The 22084-nt window shown below is 35.9% G+C and overlaps 1 protein-coding gene across 7 annotated transcripts in view; it reads right to left on the reverse strand.

The window, feature by feature from the left end:
- SENP7 (SUMO specific peptidase 7) overlaps positions 1-22084 on the reverse strand; it is a 163981-nt gene that overhangs the window by 77293 nt on the left and 64604 nt on the right. For 3 of the 7 annotated variants that reach the window (XM_060098717.1, XM_060098716.1, XM_060098715.1), the window contains 2 exons: positions 10175-10372; positions 755-949 (listed from right to left, as the gene is read on the reverse strand). The exons of 1 other annotated variant lie outside the window; for it this stretch is intronic. In XM_060098717.1, coding sequence (XP_059954700.1) covers positions 755-949; positions 10175-10372 — 393 coding nt within the window. The remainder of the gene's footprint in view (positions 1-754; positions 950-10174; positions 10373-22084) is intronic. 3 more of the 7 variants (XM_060098718.1, XM_060098722.1, XM_060098719.1) reach the window with 2 other exon arrangements.

The raw sequence follows: 22084 nt of genomic DNA on the forward strand, positions 1-22084 counted from the left end.
TCAGATCAAAACTATTTATTGTACTGGTGGAAAGCAGAAAATAAAATAGAGAAGTTCACGGTAAACAAAAGTTAAAAGATCTAGTACTATTTACTATCTGACATCCCCTAGCTTTTTACTGCATTTTTTCTTATTTACAGCCCCCAAATGAGCCTTTCCTAAAGCTTAAAACAAAAGCAACTGCTGATTTCCATTTCTCTTATTAGTACAGTAAGCCATGTTTATTAATGGAATTCAGCTATCTCAAGCCACTTTTTGTGAGGAATGCATTCAGTCATTCATTCAGCAGATATTTAATGGCCAGGTACAGTTCTAGAATATGAGTATACAAATAGTGAATAAGAAAAGATGGAGGGATGGATGGACGGACGGACGGACATATGGATGGATGGATAGAGAGACAGCCAGATGGATGGATAGGACAAAGAAGGAGAAGGAATAGACAGATGTCAGGAGAATGGGTTTCAATTATACCAGACAAATAAACTGAAATAGGTAACTAAATGTTCATTAAGAGTCTGCCTCCATTTTCCCAAAACACAAGTAGAGTGACCGGTACTGTTTGAAACTGATTATTAGCTATGGACTGTTGGTTCCAATAGCCGTTCCAGCCACCAGGGGAGAAAAGTTATACTAGCCATCAGAGCACGGCTGCCTCTCATTTAGCAGTAACATATCTGTGGGGGAAGAATAGAGGAAGGCTCATGAGAATAAGTAAAATATTTATTTTGAGTAAAGTTATCACTAAACATACCTTTCAGATAAAAAGGAGCTCTTGTGAGGATTTAGATTTTGACAAGATTCTAGGCTGCCATCAGATGATGAAGAAAGCTGCTCTGATTGCAAGTTGTCTGTATCACCCAAACTGGCCTCAGTTACAGGTGAGGTCTTTATGTATTTTCTTCCTAACTCCGTTCCCAGGACATTCGTCAATATAACTCTGGGTATCCTGTCATATAAAATAACAAACACTGTACTGTACTGAAATTTGCAGTAAAAAAAATTCTAGGAAGTTGAATTTTCAAGCATTTTCAACTCAGTACAAGTAAGCTATTAGAATTATAACACCCTGGAAATCAGCCCATAAAAACTCAAAATGTTGGATGAATACTCTTTTTTTTTTGTTTCTAGAAATACTTATATCTTATAAATTGGCATAAATTTGCATGCCACTATAATGGCTTAACTGTACTTAGTGGATGCTATTGGGGTTGCTTAAAATTTTAACCAATTTTTCTCAAAAAATGCTTTCTTTTTCTTTTCCAGTAGTTATTAAAAACACAGATACTACAAACCAATTCAATAAATCTTTATTCTTCTCCTTCAACAGAAAGGTCCTTGGTAGATAACAATACTCATAATTGGTAAATGACAAATGCTAAATCCAATAAGGAAGACATCATTCAGATTGCATCTATGGTAATGATAGAGTCCTTAAATGAAACAGCACATATACTGATGGTAATAAATACGCTTTATATAATAGCACCAGGGAAAAGGGTCAACAAAATAAATGTTTAGTAAAGTGTAATTTTGAACACTCCAAACTTTTTTAAAGTGGTGGTTTCATATCATCCTTAAACAGAAGAGGATAGCCTAATCTTCTCCTGGTTAGCCAGTTGTTACTATAAACAACTGATGTTCTTTTCCACACTACAATGATGCCCTCAAGGCAACTATATGACCTGAATTGACTGGCCCAGGCCAAATTATTGTGATTTTTTTTACTTCACATTAGTGTATTTTTTAAGTTTCCTATCTCCTCTTTATCAGATGTCCCCCTTGACTGTTACCCATATGTCATTTGAAGCACTTTATTGACCTTTTCTGAGAGACAATAGATAACACCTAGAAAAGGCCAGAGTACTTTTGTTTTAAGTAAAAAAATGTGAGCGTCCCTGTACTTTGTTACATTTGCTGTAGTTCTCAGAGGTACTCTATTTTCACTACATAGAGGCACTGTGTTCTTTTCACTATGTTCCACATAATGTAGAATTTTAACTCATAGGAGAACTTTAAAATAACTTAGCCTTCTCTTTATTTTAAACATGAAGAACTCAAAGCTCAGAAAAGTTAAATGGTTGCCCAAGTATAAGCAACTCCTCCTGAAAGAAGAACCTGGGCCAATTATCTTATGGTTCTTTTAATTTTATTCCATTACACTGCGTCCTCAATACTAACCTGCCACAGCATCAAGATAACTGAGCTTTTCTGTAGATACTTCAGGAAACCTTAAAAATATCCATTTCCAGCACAACCTCCACAAAAAAAAATGTACTGGGTTGATTAAGCAGTATATGATCTAAAAACAAGGCTAGTAGTAAATACAACTCTCCGAACTCAGAGTTTGAGTGAAGGAAGAAAACAAAGAAAGTTAGCCATTTAGTACAACCACTAACTGTGGGGAGAGGAGGACAGAGCTATTTTTCTATCTCTTCTCATGATTTAAATCTCTAAGAATCCTATTTATTATTGTCTGCTTTGTACATTTGATGCCTGACAGAACCCTTCTTAAAATCCTGGAATTGAAGGAGGAATGAAGACAATATAGGACCAGTAAGGAGTCTCAAGATTTCTTCTGTCTGACCTCATACTAGGAATTGCTGTGAAATAAATCACTAAAGAAAACTCAACTACAGTTCTCAATGCTTTAGGGAAAATGCAGGAATATTAGAAGAGAACATTTTATTGGGTAAGAACTTTTTTTTCCAAATAGTTTAGCACAATTAAAATTTTACTTACTTTTAAGAGATGAGAGAATCTGATACACTAGTTGATAGCTCATTTTAAGAGCAGATGATACACTCTTTTTATGGTCCCCTATCATTACTGAATTCTAAAATGTGGCTCATAATGAAAATAATCCAAGAACCGTAGTGTTTAAATGAAGAGAAAACTGGGGGCACAGAGGAAGAAATACCAAAGAAATATCAGCTATAATTTAGTACCTCTGTTTAAATGCCTGACTATAGTATGTTTAAATGTGTTTTTAAATGTTGAGTCCCTAAAAAAAAAAGCTGTCTCTCCAAATACGACAGAAAGAGTCCATAGAAGATAGTCCTATAAAAAGTACTGAAGAGAATAATCAACAACAACAACAAAAATACAAATATCAGCAAGGAAAGGGAAAAATTATAAAGATTAGAATTAGCTTCTGAATAATAAATGATCATTCTATTCTTTTATGGTTTGTTTTGCTGCTAGATTTTGAAGGAAGAAAAAGCAGAGCTATGATAAAAGAATCTTAGAGGATAAATGAGAATTTTTAAGCTAAACAAATAGCTGAAAGTCTTTCCTAGAAGAGAAAAATGTCAAAATTCACCCAAAAACCATTTGAAAAGATTATATACCAAACTGCAGTAGAACCCGCATCTCTAAAGCACAAGAGCCCTAGAGGGCCTCTGAAGCTATCAGAAGGTTCAAGGAACTATCTCAGCATGTCTACCATGATACTCCTTTCAATTAGAAAGCATTCTACTACTATGTGAACAAGTACCACAAGAAAAAAAATTCTTAAGTAAGTAGAATATTTAAAGGTTAATAAATTAGACATCACATAAAATATGTAATAAAGTCCAATTCCTACTAAAAAATTAAAGGTCAGAAGAATGAAAAGAAGTATGGCACAGAGGTTAAGAGCAAGGACTCTGGAGTCAGACAAACATAAGGTTGGGTTCTGAATTCAGCACCTAATAACTATATAACCTTAGATAAGTTACTTACCATAATTTATACCTCTTATCTTCAATCTCCTCATCTCAAAGATAGGGAGAATTATAATATCTACCTTAAAAAATTATTAAAATTAGATGAAATAATAGATGTAAAGCAGTTTAGCACAAGTCCTGGCACACAGTAAATATACAATAAATGGAAGCTCACTTTAATTTTCCTACTATTGAAGTCTTGCTCAAACTTATAAATTATCTTTTCAATTAGTGCTTGATTGTCATAATTCATCATGCTCTGCAATCTTAATGAAAATATTTTATTAGAAAAGTATATAGTTAAATAGTTAGCAATGCCTACAGTACTCCTAGCTCTTCATAACACTCACCATAGCCCAAACATCTTTCATCAGCTATTCACAACTTATGTAATTTGTGTACCTTGAAGAAACAGAGAGCTTTGTATGAAAGCCTTACAGAAAACAAATCTATAAAGTAATAACTAAGTTCATAATACCTAAACTGTCTTTTGGTGTACAACTTATAAATTAGCACTGCCACGGAAATTCTAGGGCTAGCCAGCATTTCAAAAGATTCTAAATTTTCACAAGAAATATATAAAGGTGCATACTTCATCTCTCATACTATCACAATATATAAGGACTGAAAAATGTCATTTCACAAGTCCATCCAATTTTTTCCCAAGTATGCAAATAATATCAGTAAGTAAAACAGAATTTGTTTAACTTTACTTACTAATATTATGAAATCACACTTCAACATATAATATGTTAAACCAAAGGAGAAACAAATTTTGTAATGCAGTGAGATGAAACAGAAAGTATACCGGCCTGAGAATATCATTTATTGATTGTTTCTCTACATGGTTATTTTCTCTGGTTCTTAATTTTTTCAATCACAAATTGTGAGTTCCTCCCCCACATATTGGTAGCAAGGTAGATATAAGATTGAAATAATTTAATAAATGGGGAAAAACTCTGAAAAACTGATAAGAGCTAATAAGACATACTTGATGCTAAGAGCAAATTTTTAAAGAAATGGAACCCTTGTTGAAAGATAACAATTACATCTGGTAATAAAGCTATAAATAACAAGCAAAAAAATTACAATGCTAATTTAGTTTTATTTTGCTGTAATTGAGATGAATGCTTTTCTAAAACTGTGCTATGTAACTTATTTTTTTCTTGATCAAAACTTTTTTTTTCTTTTTTCTTTTGTTAACAATGGTCATTTGTTTATTTAGGCTGCACCGGGTCTTTTTTAGGGTTCCTATAAATCTATTCTTATCCCAGATGATATAATTCAAAATATTACTTTCTAAAGCAGTTTCTTAAGCTACAAAGAAAAAAATTTTTAATTTTTGAATTACTTTCTTAAAGAGATTCACAGATTTCCTAAGTTTGCTCTTTTCTTTTACTAAGCTATATTTTAAGTGAATAAATTATCACTCAACTAAAACATTACTGGCTTAAAGAAGTCTTAAGGTTATAAGAATACCGGGGTGTCCAGAAAGTCTTACCACCACAATATTTGGAATATGTAATTTTCTAAAACTTCAAACATAGGCAAACTTAAGAAAAACATGAATAAATATAATTAAGCCATTTAGGGGAATTCCAAGAACCAGGAACTAACTTTTTTTTAACAGAATATAGTTACACTGTGTCGATATTTCTCTAATAATCTCTGGTGCCAATAGATGAAAGCAGGAGAAAGATGGTTTACCGTCTCAAAAGTTTTGCACATGTCTCCCACTAGGCTCTTTCTTGCCTAATGTCCAAAGTTTATAAGGATCTGGAAATATTCTCCCAGAAAAACAGATATGAACCACATACAGAGATAAAACCTACACTAAAATACAGTTTACTTGTTTAAAAAGAAATGTATGCATCCCACATACTGCTAGTTTGATATTTCTAAAACTCTTGACCCTTTTCTTCATTATTTAACAGGACTGATTGGTATCATGTGTTTTCTGTTTTTCTTCTCAACTTTATCCGGAAATTAAAAGGCTAAACTATCTTCATTAAAAGGCAACTTACTTAGATCACTACCTTTAGATCCTAGAATGCAAATAAAATTTCTAAAAAATGCCACTTCTTTTCTGTACAGCTGAAACTAACACAACATTGTAAATCAACTATACTCCAATATAAAATTAAAATTTTTTAATTAAAAAATAAAAACAGGGCTTCCCTGGTGGCGCAGTAGTTGAGAGTCCGCCTGCCAATGCAGGGGACTAGGGTTCGTGCCCCGATCCCGGAAGATCCCACATGCCGCGGAGCGGCTGGGCCCGCGAGCCATGGCCGCGGAGCCTGTGTGTCCGGAGCCTGTGCTCCGCAACGGGAGAGGCCACAGCAGTGAGAGGCCCGCGTACAGCAAAAAAAAAAAAAACAAAAAAAAATAAAAACAAGTAAATAAAATTTTTAAAAAGTAAAAAAAATGACATTTCTGGGAATGAATGAGTAATTTTGGTTTACTCAATAGTTAAACTTTAAGTTAAAATTAAAAACCAATAAATAGGGCTTCCCTGGTGGCACAGTGGTTGAGAGTCCGCCTGCTGATGCAGGGGACACGGGTTCGTGCCCCGGTCCGGGAAGATCCCACATGCCATGGAGCAGCTGCGCCCGTGAGCCATGGCCGCTGAGCCTGCGTGTCCAGAGCCTGTGCTCCACAACGGGAGAGGCCACAACAGTGAGAGGCCCGCGTACCGCAAAATAAATAAATAAATAAATAAATTTTTCTCCCTTTCATCTTTCTGAAATAATGAAATCCTAGCTAAGTAAAATGAAAATAAGACAAACAGCATCATGTCAAAGTCTCAGTGTCCTAGTCTAGACAGCAAGCCCCACAAAGAAAACATCTATCCAAAGCTATACCCTAAACAGTTCTCCAATTTTCTTTTTTTTTTTTTTTTTTTTTTTTTTTTTTTTTTGCTGTACGCGGGCCTCTCACTGCTGTGGCCCCTCCCGTTGCGGAGCACAGGCTCCGGACACACAGGCTCCGCGGCCATGGCTCACGGGCCCAGCCGCTCCGCGGCATGTGGGATCTTCCGGGATCGGGGCACGAACCCGTGTCCCCTGCATCGGCAGGCGGACTCTCAACCACTGCGCCACCATGGAAGCCCTCCAATTTTCTTATTTGAAGCTTGTGATATCTCTTCTCCTGATTGTCCCCAAAATTACAGAGCAGATAATTGGTTCTGATGGAGGAAAAGACATTTCAATCAAGGAGACTGGAGATGTAACTCTGCTGAGAAGCAATCTCTTTCTTATAGTCAGGAAACATGTATTGAGCGTTTAGTATGTGCCCAGTACTGTGCAAGGAAAAATAATAAAATGTAGGGTCCCTGCCCTCATGAAGCTTATTGTCAGGGAAGCAGAGAAACTAAAAATCACAGTATAGTGTGATGAGTGCTATGATACAGGGACAGGCTGCTTAGCAAGACAAAGAAAGGGATCAAATGCAGATGTGGCAGGTGGAATCAAAGAAGAAATGAGCTCAATGTTAAATATAATGAGCTCAATATAAGTCAGTAAAGGAGAAAAGGAGAATTGTTCCCAAGATAAGAGAACAAAAAGCATGAGCTCAGAGAAATAAAACAGCATTATACATTCAGTGAACTACCAATAGTTTCCTAAATCTAAAGCACAGCATGAACATGGAAGAGTGGACAGACACAAAGCTAGAGACAGTCAAAGGTGAAATCATCATGGACCTTGTATGCCAAGGTAAGGAATTTGAACTTTATCCTAAAGTTTATGTGGAGCCATAGGAAGATGTTAAACTGGAGAGTGACAAGTAACATCTGCCTTTTAGAATGAATACTTCAGCAACAATACAGAGAAATAACCTGGAAGAAAAAGACTATGCTCAGGAAGCCCAATCAAATTACGATCCTAATAATAAAGGCACAAAGTTATCAGGGCTTGAACTGAGGCAGTGGCAATAAAGGTGAAGGAAAGATCATTTCAAGACAGATTTAGGAGGAACAAATAACTAGACATGATAAATGATTGGATACAAAGGATAAGGAAAAAAGAGGAGCCAGGACAATTTCCAAGTTCTAATTTGAAGAACTAAGTGTAAAGAGGAGTCATATATTCAGACAGGGAGGAGATACAGAAATAGGAACAAGTCTGAGAACAAAGACGATGCATCCACTTTGGAACACGTTAAATATAGGACACCTGGAGCTGAGGGAAAAAATCTGGACTAACTAGTAGTTCATCCCAGTAAGTGAACAGAACAACACACACACAGTAAAAACCAAATTAGAATCTTATTGGGACTCTTTACTTCACATTGTATTTAAATTTCATGGACACATAATCTAGCTGCTAACAATTTCTGGTGAGAAAAACTATTCCAAGAGAATGAAACATTACACTTTTCCAATCATGCTGATCTAATTGAAAAAAGGACAGACATGGGATGAGGGGACAGATGTCATTTGGAAGAGAGCTAAAGCTTCTTTTCAAGAGAATCAAAGGGATTGGAAGGGTCATGCCTTTAGCCCCCTTTATTTAGATCCAGCAGCACAGTAAGGGAATAGCTCGCCTGTACTAAGGAGGTAAAACACTGGACTCCAGGACAATGAGAGCAAACTGCTTCATAAATTACTGAAGCTAAGTTGTCTGACTCTAAGATTTTGGGTGCTTTAGAAAGTTAAATTTACATCAGATATGATCAAGTATGGAAATTCCTGTTATATAGCTTTTTATGTTTTTGCCTTTTTTAAAAGAAGTGTCCTTGGTAAAAAGGGAACCCTCCTCTGCACTGCTGGTGGGAATGTAAATTGATACAACCACTATGGAGAACAGTATGGAGGTTCCTTAAAAAACTAAAAATAGAACTATCATATGATGCAGCAATCCCACTACTGGGCACGTACCCTGAGAAAACCATAGTTCAAAAAGACACATGCACCCCAATGTTCACTGCAGCACTATTTACAATAGCCAGGACATGGAAGCAACCTAAATGTCCATCGATAGATGAATGGATAAAGAAGATGTGGGACATATATACAATGGAATATTACTCAGCCATAAAAAGAAATGAAGTTGAGTTATTTGTAGTGAGGTGGGTGAACCTAGAGTCTGTCATAGAGAGTGAAGTGAGTCAGAAAGAGAAAAACAAATACCATATGCTAATGAATATATATGGAGTCTAAAAAAAAATGGTACTGATGAACCTAGTGGCAGGATAGGAATAAAGACGCAGACATAGAGAATGGTCTTGAGGACACAGGGAAAGGGAAGGGTAAGCTGGGACGAAGTGACAGAAGCATCAACATATACACATTACCAAATGTAAAATCGATAGCTAGTGCGAAGCAGCCGCACAGCACAGGGAGATCAGCTCGGTGCTTTGCGACCACCTAGAGGGGTGGGATAAGGAGGGTAGGAGGGAGACGCAAGACGGAGGGGATATGGGGATCTATGTATGCATATGGCTGATTCACTTTGTTGTACAACAGAAACCAACACAGCATTGTGAAGCAATTACACTCCAATAAAGATGTATTTTTAAAAAGTGTCCTTTTTTAAAAAAACAATTAATGCATAATACTATGTTCAGATGTTTTGACAAGAGTTCTTTAATATTTAAAATAATTGTGCTGAAAGTTAACAGGTTTTCACTGGATCTTGGCTTAAAGCACTTATAAATTGTTATCAGATTACAGACCAAATAACCAAAGCACCATCTAGCTAATGACAGGATATTCTAATTGAAAGCAAAATACCTCCCCTAAAAAATACTCATTTAAGGGTTAAAACTGTAAGTGGAAATACATTAAAAATATTATTAATATGTTACAGATGACAAATTCCCAGAGCTAATTCCTAATTTTTAGCCTCAAACTTCATATATAATTCTTTTAAAAAATATAGAACAAAACTTGTTAGTTTTCAAAATTAAACCGCATATTTATTATCAAAAATCTGGGAGTAATATTTCAAAATCATCTCCTTTTTTTAAAAAAATGCATGTAAAATACAAGGAAGCTCACAAAGTCAAAAGTAGTAAGGACCCAGGTTAAATAATACTTAAAAGGTATGTTAAAGATGCAGAAAATTAAAAAGATCTACAGATAGACAGATACACATACCTGTTTTATTTTCTGCATCTTTAACATACCTTTCAAAAAATATTTAATCTAGGTCCTTACCCATCTATATATATCTAGTTCTTCACTTTATATCATATGTGAATCTCTAAAAATATGTACATGTGAATCACATTATTAAGCTAAATGCACTAAGAATACTTGCTTTTAAAAATAATTCTATGTCAATCTAATGAAATGTAGAATCATTAACTTTGTAAATTAAGATTGTCAACTTTAAGATTTGAGGGAGTCACACCTGTATATGCAGATTTTCTTAAAGATCATTTCCAACAATCTTATTTTTAAGACTATTGGACTTAAATTATTTCAAATGCGGTAAGTTGAACAAAATCAATACTGAACAACATACCTTTCAGATAAATTAAGGCTTTGGTGAAGAGGTTCTAATTTTTGACATGTCTCTAGGCTGTCAACAGATGTCGAAGGCAATGAGTCTGATTGCACCTTGTTGGCATCACATAAATTAGCATCATTTTTAGGTAGGGTCTTTCTGAATTTTCGTCCTAAATCCGTCCATAGGACATTCGTCAACATAACTTTGAGTTGCCTGTTACACACATAAATAATTAATACATATAGTACTAAACATTATATAATACATGAATTCATCACAAATTGTAACAAATGAAAACCTCCAGGAATTCTAAATTCAGTTCTTCAAGAAAGTGACCAGAGTAGTAAATATCATAAGTAAAATATATGCCTAATCATTCTCAAATATACATGAAAAACTAAAGCACATTTCACTTAAATTGGGACTTTCTTCAGAATTCTATCTAGTATACTACATATGTGGTCACACACATGTACAGCTGTTGGATTGCTGGTAACCAATCTGTGCCTGATCACACTATAAGTGGAACAACAACATACATCTGCACATCATGTCACACAGTCAACCGCTTTCTGCACTAAAAATGTATTCTTGTTTTAGTATTTGATTTGGAAAACATAATTAAAACTAAGGGTAACAGTACAACATCTACAATCTTAACCCTACATAGTCTTAAGATACATTTAATTTTACCTTATTTCTAAAAATATGTCAGCTTAAAACACTTACTGTACCTACACCAATTTCAAAAGTAAAACTGATAAATCCAAACACTTCCAGCTCTGCCTCATTACATGTCCATTATTCATTCAACATATCTATGTGCTGATAATACTTGAAGAACTGTGTTCAGTTCTAGAACCATGAAATATAGTTTCTTCAGGACTGTGAACAGGCTACCAAGTAGATGTGAGACAATGTCAAATGAGGAATGGCTGGAAGAATTGGAAATGTGTGATCAGAAGAGTGTCTATTCTATTCCCTAGTACCAGTTTTAGGCACTGTTTGTTTAACAAATGTTAAGAATATTAAGAAACAGAAAGCAAAGTGTTCATGTATTTTTAATATAAAACAGAGCTCAAAGAAATCACTTGTTTGCCGCAGCCACTTGGGGCTGTATCTTCAGATCATCTGGAAGAAGCAGGATAGAATTCTCCAGAGGAACCTCTGTAGAAGGCACTGAAACTCCAAACACTTTAAGTTTATAGATTTCAGAATTATCATTAAAGAATAAAGAGATGAGTGACATTTCTATGAATGAATAATAATTCATTCTTCGTTCAACAAATACTTACCAAATACCTTCTAGCAAAACAACTGTACTAGTAGAATCTGTAGATTCAGCAACAAACAAAAGAGTAACAGTTCCTGCCTTCATGGAGCTTACATTCCAAAGAAGAATTACCCGATTAGTTATTTAATTACAACTATGATGAGCAACATGAACAGAAAATACAGGTGCTGCATTTCTTCTGAACCAGATCAGGGAAGGTTTTACTGAGAATATGACATTTACGCTGAAACTGTCCAAAGGAAACAAGTGGAAAATGGAGAGTGGTTCAAAAAGGAGGACAAAATGTAAATGCTCAGACATGAGTAAAGCTTGTTCAAGGAAATTAAAGGACTTACCTGGCTCAAGTGCTTAGCGTGAAGAGGAAATTTGTATAAGATAAGGATGGGCAGTTAGGCAGGACCCTGTGGACTATACTGAGGATTTGAAACTTTAATGTCAACAACAATATCAATCCCCTAGCTTTAACAAGAGAATCATGAGACCAGAGCTGTATTTTTAAAAGATGACTTTGATCTTTTATGAATAATAAAGAAAACACCAAGAGAAAAGGGTAATAATGAATTTAGAGAGGAAATGGTGACTTAGGGATAGTTTAATGGAATGGTGGGAGCAGAAATGGGAAAGAAGAAAAGGGACACAGACACAGCAAATGTAGGCAGTTGACAAACAGCTACAAAAGGGGGATATAGGACAAGAGCTGAAGATAAATGTGAGATGCAAGAAAGGTCTTCTTAGTTATTGGTTGGTTAGTTAGCTTAAGATAGAAAATATCTGTGTAAGTTTCAGTGCTTATGGGAAGAGGTCAACAGACTAGGAGAGGGTGAAGATACAGGAGACAGGATAATTAATTTTATAATTAAGTTTCTTAAGAAGTAGCATAAAAAGAGCTAATATTTACTGAACATGCACCATATACCAGGGAGTATGTTAAGACCTCTACAATGATTTACACTTCATTTAATCCTCACAACTACTCTGTGAAGTACAATGGTAATTATTCTTCTGCAACTGAGAAGACCAAGAATAGAATGATTAATAACTAAGTCCATAGTAAAATGGGTGAGTGGTGAGAGCGGGATCCAGATCCACACACTCTCAACTCTGTTGCCAGTACTCTTAACTGCTCCACTGTGCTGGTTTATGTTGGGAGAAGAACCCCTTTTCCTTCTTCCAGAAACCAAGATCATTTTTTCAAAGTGATACAAAAGGTAAAAGAACACAGGCTTGAGGGGAGAAAAGGCTTCAAATCATCACTGGGGAGAGGGGGAACACAAGCTGACTAGAGAAACACAGTAGGATTTTCTTGAAGTTGAGGAATCCAGTAGGGTTAATAACCACAAATTTATAAGGGCATAAACATACTGTGTTTTGTGATTTTTTTTCCCATCACTGCTCAGCCACCTTGGTGTCAGCACAATGCAAACAGATAATTAGGTTCACAAATGATTATTAATTACGAAGGAAAAAGGCACCTTTATAACTAAAAATCTGGTAGCTACCACCTTAACCAAGTGATCAAATGTAAGGCCACCAACAGTGGGACAAGCAGACATTATGTATCCTCTGATATGATGCAATAAGCAAATGACATCAGCTATGAAGTACTTTTGCCAAAAATGTTAACATGAACCTAATCATGAGGACAAACCCAATTATAAAAATCTAGAATGTAGGACATTCTACAAGACAATTGGCCTGAACTCTTCAAAAAAGTCAATGTCATGGTTTAAGGGGGTCAGGGGGAGGCAGGGGCTATTCTAAGATTAAGAGACTAATGAGATATAATACCCAAAAAATAAAATGCATGAACCTCAATTTGATCCTAGATTTTTTTAACACAAGACATTTTGGGGGACATTTAGAGAATTCTGATTCTAGACTTTATATTGCATGATAATATGAAATTATTATAAATTTTCTTCATAATGTATTGTGGTTATCATGTAAAAGAATTTTCTTGTTCTTAAGAAGTGCAGGCTAAAGTATTCAGAGGTGAAGTGCCTGACATCTGTGACTTACTTTCAAATGGTTCTGGGAAAAAAAATGTGTACATGAATGTGCATATGTGATATGCACTTACATACATGTATGAAAAGAGACTGAGAGAAGGCAAATTTGGGAAAACGTTAACAACATCTTGTGTGTTTGTTATACTCTTAACAAAATAATCCCGCCTGGAATCCTGTACCAAAAATATATGAAACAGGAAAAAAGTTATGCATGAAGATATTCATCACAGTATTATTTATAAAAGCAACAAAATGAAAGCAAACTTAAATTCCCAACAATAGGGGCTTCCCTGGTGGCGCAGTGGTTGAGAGTCCGCCTGCCGATGCAGGGGACACGGGTTCGTGCCCCGATCCCGGAAGATCCCACATGCCGCGGAGCGGCTGGGCCCGCGAGCCATGGCCGCGGAGCCTGTGTGTCCGGAGCCTGTGCTCCGCAACGGGAGAGGCCACAGCAGTGAGAGGCCCGCGTACAGCAAAAAAAAAAAAAAAAAAAATCCCAACAATAGGGACTTCCCTGGTGGTCCAGCGGTAAATAATTTGCCTTCCAATGCACGAGACACAGGTTCAATCCCTGGTCAGGGAACTAAGATTCCACATTCCGCATGGCAACTAAACCCTCGCACTGCAACTACTGAGCCCGCGCACCTCAACTAGAGAGAGGGGAAAAAAGAAACTGCATGCTACAACGCACACACATGCCACAACTAGAGAGAAGCCTGTGCACCACCAACGAAAGATCTCATATGCCGCAACAAAGATCCCATGAGCCACAACGAAGACCCGACACAGCGAAAAATTTTAAATTTTTTAAAATTAAAAATATAAAAATTCCCAGCAATAGCAGAATGGTTAAGTAAACAATGATAAAGCCACTTAATGGAATGTTACTTATTAGTCTCTTAAAATCTTCTACTTTAAATTTTAAGAGTGACTGGCTGTGTTTTTTTCTATCAACTTGTCTTTATTCCTATTTTCTACATTAAGCGAGTACTATACTATTTATATAAAGAGAAATCTCAACCAATTAATTTTGTAAAGAATGGTAAACATCTTTACCTAGCCAAAAAGTATCTATTGATGAGTGAAAAAAAAATTATGTTTTACATTCAGGACTACTCTTTTATAGGTTTTACAACTGTACAACTTAAAATTCTAAATGATCAAATGAAAATACTTCTAAAATCTTAAGGATATATAAGGTATACTTTTCGTCTGAGAAAACTACTGACTATTAGTAATTTGCTAAATTATTTGGGAAAATATCCCAGTAGTCATTTTAATAATTTTAAATATGAAAATACCCAATGCTGGGAAATGCCATTTTTCTATTCACCCAAACCAAATAAGAATCACCACTGGTGATTTTACTGGTAATTCTAATAGTTGGTTCTAAGTGAAAAAGACAATCTGAAAATACTTATTTCATGTTCATAAATTTGCTTTACTGTAATCTGACTGACTAATAATATCCTAAGGCAGAAGTCAGCAATCTTTTCCCCCCAAATTAAAGGTAAAATTTTTTTAAATTTCTAAATATTTAAGTATATTTGAACACTTCACAAGAAAGACATATGAAGAGCGAATATGCACATAAAAAGGTGCTCAATATCATTAACCTCATCTTTCCAGTCTTTAAAAAAAGTTTGTCTTGGGCTTCCCTGGTGGCGCAGTGGTTGAGAGTCCGCCTGCCAATGCAGGGGACACGGTTTTGTGCCCCGGTCTGGGAGGATCCCACGTGCCGCGGAGCGGCTGGGCCCGTGAGCCATGGCCGTTGAGCCTGCACGTCCGGAGCCTGTGCTCCACAACGGGAGAGGCCACAACAGTGAGTGGCCCACATACCGCAAAAAAAAAAAGTTTGTCTTTTCAAAAAAGGGGGGAGGACAGCAAAATACTTCAACAGACACTTTAGAGAAGATACAAAAGAACAAAAAGCACATGAAAAGATGCTCAACATCATCATTCATCAAGGAAATGCAATTAAAACCACAATAAGATATCACTACACATACATTAAAAGGGATGATGACAGAGATTGACCATACAAGTGCTGGCAGGAGGGTGGAGGAAGTAAAACTCTTCTGCACTGCTGATGGGGATGTAAGGCGGCAAAATTACTTTTGGAAAACATTTGGCAGTTGCTTAACAAAGTTGAAAATGTACTTTCAATGACCCAGCAACCCATCTTCTAGGTATTTAACCAGAAGGAAAAAAAACATGTCCACACAGGCACTTGTACATGGATATTCACAGCAGCTTTATTAATAGTAGTATTAATTTTTCACAGAACTAAAACAAAAAAAAGTTTAAATTTGTATGGAAACATAGAAGACTGCAAATAGCCAAACCAATCTTGAGAAACAGAAACAGAGCTGGAGGAATCAGGCTCCCTGACTTCAGATTATATTACAAACCTACAGTAATCAGAACAGTACGATACTGGCACAAAAACAGAAGTACAGATCAATGGAACAGGATAGAAAGCCCAGAGATAAACCCATGCACATATGGTCACCTTATCTTTGATAAAGGAGGCACAAATATACAATGGAGAAAAGACAGCCTCTTCAATAAGTGGTGCTGGGAAAACTGGATGGCTACATATAAAAGAATGAAATTACTCCGTAATACCATACACAAAAATAAACTCAAAATGGATTAAAGACCTAAATGTAAGGCCAGGCACTATAAAACTCTTAGAGGAAAACATAGGCAGAACACTCTATGACATAAATCACAGCAAGATCCTTTTTGACCCACCTCCTAGAGAAATGGAAATAAAAACAAAAATAAACAAATGGGACCTAATGAAACTTAAAAGCTTTTGCACAGCAAAGGAAGCCATAAACAAGAGGAAAAGACAACCCTCAGAATGGGAGAAAATATTTGCAAACGAAGCAACTGACAAAGGATTAATCTCCAAAATATACAAGCAGATCATGAAGCTCAATATCAAAAAAACAAACAATCCAATCCAAAACTGGGCAGAAGACCTAAATAGACATTTCTCCAAAGAAGATATACAGATTTCCAACAAATACATGAAAGGATGCTCAACATCACTAATCATTAAAGAAATGCAAATCAAACCTACAATGAGGTATCACCTCACACGGTCAGAATGGCCATCATCAAAAAATCTACAAACAATAAATGCTGAAGAGGGTGTGGAGAAAAGGGAACCCTCCTACACTGCTGGAGGGAATGTAAATTGATACAGCCACTATGGAGAAGAGTATAGAGGTTCCTTAAAAAACTAAAAATAGAACTACCATACAACCCAGCAATCCCACTACTGGGCATATACCCTGAGAAAACCATAATTCAAAGAGTCACATACCACAATGTTCATTGCAGCTCTATTTACAATAGCCACGACATGGAAGCAACCTAAGTGTCCATCGACAGATGAATGGATAAAGAAGATGTGGCACATATATACAATGGAATATTATTCAGCCATAAAAGGAAATGAAGTTGAGCTATTTGTAGTGAGGTGGATGGGCCTAGAGACTGTCATACAGAGTGAAGTAAGTCAGAAAGAGAAAAACAAATACCATATGCTAACACGTATATATGGAATCTAAAAAAAAAAAAAAAAAAAAGGTTCCGATGAACCAAGGAGCAGGACAGGAATAAAGACGCAGACAGAGAGAACGTACTTGAGGACACGGGGAGGGGGAAGCATAAGCTGGGACGAAGTGACAGAGTAGCAATGACATATATACACTACCAAATGTAAAATAGATAGTGGGAAGCAGCCGCATAGCACAGGGAGATCAGCTCGGTGCTTTGTGACCACCTAGAGGGGTGGGATAGGGAGGGTGGGAAGGAGATGCAAAAGTGAGGGGATATGGGGATATATGTATGCATATAGCTGATTCACTTTGTTATACAGCAGAAACTAACACAACATTGTAAAGCAATTATACTCCAATAAATATGTTTAAAAAAAAAACAGAAACAGACTCAGAGACATAGAAAACCAATTTATGGTTATCAAACGGGAGGGAGAGATGGCGAGGGACAAATTAAGAGTATGTGATTAACCGGTATAAACAACTATACATAAAACAGATAAGCAAGAAGGATTTACTGTATAGCACAGGAAATTATATTCAGTGTCTTGTAATAACCTATAATGGAATATAATCTGAAAAAATATACAACTGAATCATTTTGCTGTACACCTGAAACACAGTATTGTAAATCAACTATACTTGAATTTAAAAAATTACTGATCACAGATCACCATAACAAATATAATAATAATGAAAAAGTTTGATATATTGGGAGAATTACCAAACTGTGACACAGAGACACAAAGTGAGCAAATGTTTCTGGAAAAATGCTACCGACAGACTTGCTAAATGCAGGGTTGCCTGCAACATTCAATTTGTAAAAAATGCATTATCTCCAAAGCGCGATAACGTGAAGCACAATAAAACAAGGTATGCCTGTACCTTATGACTGGTATCCTTATAAAAATGGCAGAAACAGACATACACAGAAGGAAGACAACATGAAGACATACAGGAAAAACATGTAAATATGGAGGACTGAATGCATGAAGAAGAGAGGAGAGGGACATGGAACAGATTATTCCTTAATGCCTTCAAAGGAAGCACAGCCTAGAGGACACCTTGATTCACATGAAGTGTGAATGGATTAAATAATCTAGTCAAAGGTCGAGATGGTAAGAGTAGATTAAAAAAAAAAAACCAAGACCTTCTGTGTTCTGAATGTTTGTTTCACCTCAAAATTCATATTTTGAAATCCTAACCCCCAAAGTGATGGCAGTAGGACGTGGGGCCTTTGGGAGGTGACTGGGTCATGAGGGTAGAGCCCTCATGAATGGGATTAGTGCTCATAAAAAAGGTTCAAGAGAGTACCCCTTCCACCCTTTGAGGATACAGTAAAAAGATGGCCATCTAAGAACCAGGAAGCCCTCACCAGATACTGAATCTGGGAGTGTTATGATCCTGGGCTTCCCAGGAATTATAACACTTTTGAAAAATAAATGTTTTTTGTTTGTAAGCCACCTAGTCTTATGGTATTTTGTTATAACAGTCTAAACAGACTAAGATAAGGTCCAACGATATGCTCTCAACCAGAGACACACTTTGGACTCAAAGAAATAAACAGGTTCAAAGTAAAAGGATGGAAACAGGTATACCATGCAAACAGCAACCTTAAGACAGGTGGAATGGCTCTATCAGTATTAGACAAAATAGACTTTAAAGCAAAAAAAGAAAAAGTCTGTAGAAACAATGAGGGACATTTCATTGACAAAAGGGTTAATTCATCAGTAAGATATACTGACTATAAATACACATATACTTAAAACAGGACCACAAGGCTCATTAAGCAAAAACTAACAGAAAGGAGAAATTAACAATTCAACAGTAATAGTTCAACACTTAAAACCCCAGTCTTGATAGAACAACAAAAAATCAGCAAGGATACAGAAGGCTTGAATAACACCATCAACCAACGCATCCACAGACCACTCTAACAAACAGGAACAGAATGCACATTCTTCTCAAACCCATGGAACATTCTCCAAGAAAGACCACATGCCAGGCCACAAATAAACCTCAATGATTTTACAAGAAGTGAAATCATACAAAACGTTCTCAGACCACAGTGGAATTCAATTAAAAATTAACAACAACAAAACTAAGTCATGAGAATATAATGTACAACATGGGGACTATGGTTAATAATACTGTATTGTATATTTGAAAGTTGTTAAGAAAGTAAATCTTAAAAGTTGTCATCACACACAAAAAAATCTGTAACTATGTGAGTGATGGATGTTACCTATACTTACTGTGGTGATCATTTCATAGTATATACAAGTTAAGAATCATTATGTTGTATACCTGAAACTAATATAATGTTATATGTCAATTATATCTCAATAAAAGAAGAAAATCTTTGAAATTTAAAAATACATAGAAATTAAACAATTCACACTTTCAAAAGAAGTGAACCAACCATACCAGGAATTAGAAAATACTTTTGAGCTTAATGAAAAGAAAATCACAACATACCAAAATTTATGAGGTGCAGCTAACGCAGTGCTTAGAATAAAACTTAAAACTAAACACCTATACTAGAAAAGAAGACATCTCAAATCAATAACCTAACCATGTACCTTAAGAAATTAGAAAACGAAGCACAAACTATGTCCAAAACAAAGAGAAGAAATAGAAAATAAGATTATAGTGAAAATAAATGAAATAGAATATAGAAAACCTACGGAGAATATTGATAAAACCAAAAGTTGGTTCTTTGAAAAGATCAACAAAATTTACAAATATCTAGGTAGACTGAACAAAAAAAAGAAAAGAAAAGAAAGAAAACACTCAAATTATTAAAATGAGGAATGAAAGATGGGTCATCACTAACAATATTACAGAAATTTTAAACAGTATAATAGAACACTATAAACAAATGTATGGCAACAAATTAGATAAATAAAATACACAAATTCCTAGAAAAACAGAAGCTACCAAAACAGACTCATAAAAAAAAAACAGAAAATCTCAACAGACTTATAACAAGGAAAAATCTGAATTTCTAACTGGAAAACTTCTCTCTCTCTCTCTCTCTCTCACACACACACACACACACACACACACACACACACACACACACACACACACACACACACACACACACACACACACACACACACACACACACACACACACACACACACACACACACACACACACACACACACCACCACCACCACCACCACCACCACCACCAATGAATGACCAGATGGATTCACTGGTGAATTTTATCAAACATTTAAACAAGAATTAATACCAATCCTTCAAAACCTCTTCCAGAAAACAAAGGAAGAGACAACACTTTTCACCTCATTCTACAAGGCTATTATTAGCCTGATTCCAAAGCCAGACAAAGACAACATAAGAAAATAGCAAGTTATTTTCCCTTCTGAATACAAACATAGATATCCTCAATAAAATCCTAGCAAACTGAAACCAGTAACATGTAAATGGGATCATAAATCAGAATCAAGTGAGATTTACCCCAGGAATGCAAAGTTGGTTTAAAATCTAAAAATCAATTTATATAATACACTATAGTAATAAAGGATACAAATTACATGATATAAATGCAGAAAAAGCATTTGACAAAATCCAACACACATTCATCATAAAAAGCCTCCCACAAATTAAGAACAGAAGGGAACTTCCTCAACATGAAAAAGGGCATGTCTTAGTCTGTTCAGGCTATAACAAAACATCACAGACTCAGCAGCTTATAAACAACAAACATTTATTTCTCACGGTTCTGGAGGCTGGGAAGTCCAAGATCAGGGTGCTGGCCAACATGGTCATGCTCTGGTGAAGGCCCTCTTCTGGGTTGCAGACTGTGGACTCCTCACAGTGTCCTCACATGGTAGAAGGCACCAGGAAGCTCTGTGAGGTCTCTTTTATAAAAAGAGCACTAATCCCGTTCATGAGGGCTCCACTCTCATGACTTAAGCACCCGCTCAATGGCCCCACCTCCAAACACCATCACATTGGGCATTAGGATTTCAACATATGAATTTTGGGGAGATATTGTACAAACATTCAAACCATAGCAGGGCATCTATAAAAAACCCATAACTAACATCATACTTAATGGTGAAATACTGAATGCTTTCCCTCTGATAGTGAGAACAAAATAAAGATTTCCACTCTCACCACTTCCATTATACATTGTACATTCTAGCCAGGACAATTAGGCAAGTGGAAAAAATTAAAGGCCTCCAGCTGAAAAGGAAGCAGTAAAGCCATCTTTGTTTGCAGATGACATGATCTTGTATATACAAAATTCCAAGCAATCTACTAAAAATTTCTAGAACAGGACAAACAGGGTCACAGTATATAAATCAGGGTCAACATATATAAATAAATGGGTTTTCCACACACTAGTAATGAACCATCTAAAATTAAAATTAAGAAAACACTTCCATTCACAACAGCATCAAAAAGAAAATACTTGGGAATAAATTTAACAATAAATGTCCAAGACACACTGAAAGTTACAAAACACTGTTGAAAGAAATTGAATAAGACCTAAATAAATGGAAAGATATATTCATGAATCAGAAGATTTAATTTGTTAAGACAGCAATACTCCCCAAATTGGTCTACAGATTCAACACATCCTCCATCAAAATCCTTGTTGGCTGTTTTGCTCAAAATGACCAACTGATTCTAAAACTCAGTTGAAAATGCAAGGAACCCAGAACAACCAAAACAATCTTGAAAAGGGACCTCCCTGGCAGCCCAGTGGTTAAGACTCCATGCTTCCACTGAAGGGGGCACGGGTTTGATCCCTGGTCGGGGAACTAAGATCCTGCATGACGCACAGTGAGGCCAGAAAATTAAAAAAAAAAAAAAAGTCTTGAAAAATATTATGAAGTTGGAAGACTCACATTTCCCAATTTCAAAACTTACCACCAAGTTGCAATAATACAGTGTACAGCACACAGTGGTACTGACATAAAAACAGACATATAGATCAATGGACTAGAATTCCAAATCCAGAAATAAACACTTATATTAATGTCAACTGATTTTCAACAAAGGTACC

Source organism: Mesoplodon densirostris, chromosome 5 (genome assembly GCF_025265405.1).
Source record: "Mesoplodon densirostris isolate mMesDen1 chromosome 5, mMesDen1 primary haplotype, whole genome shotgun sequence".
In the NCBI taxonomy this organism is placed as follows: Eukaryota; Metazoa; Chordata; class Mammalia; order Artiodactyla; family Ziphiidae; genus Mesoplodon; species Mesoplodon densirostris.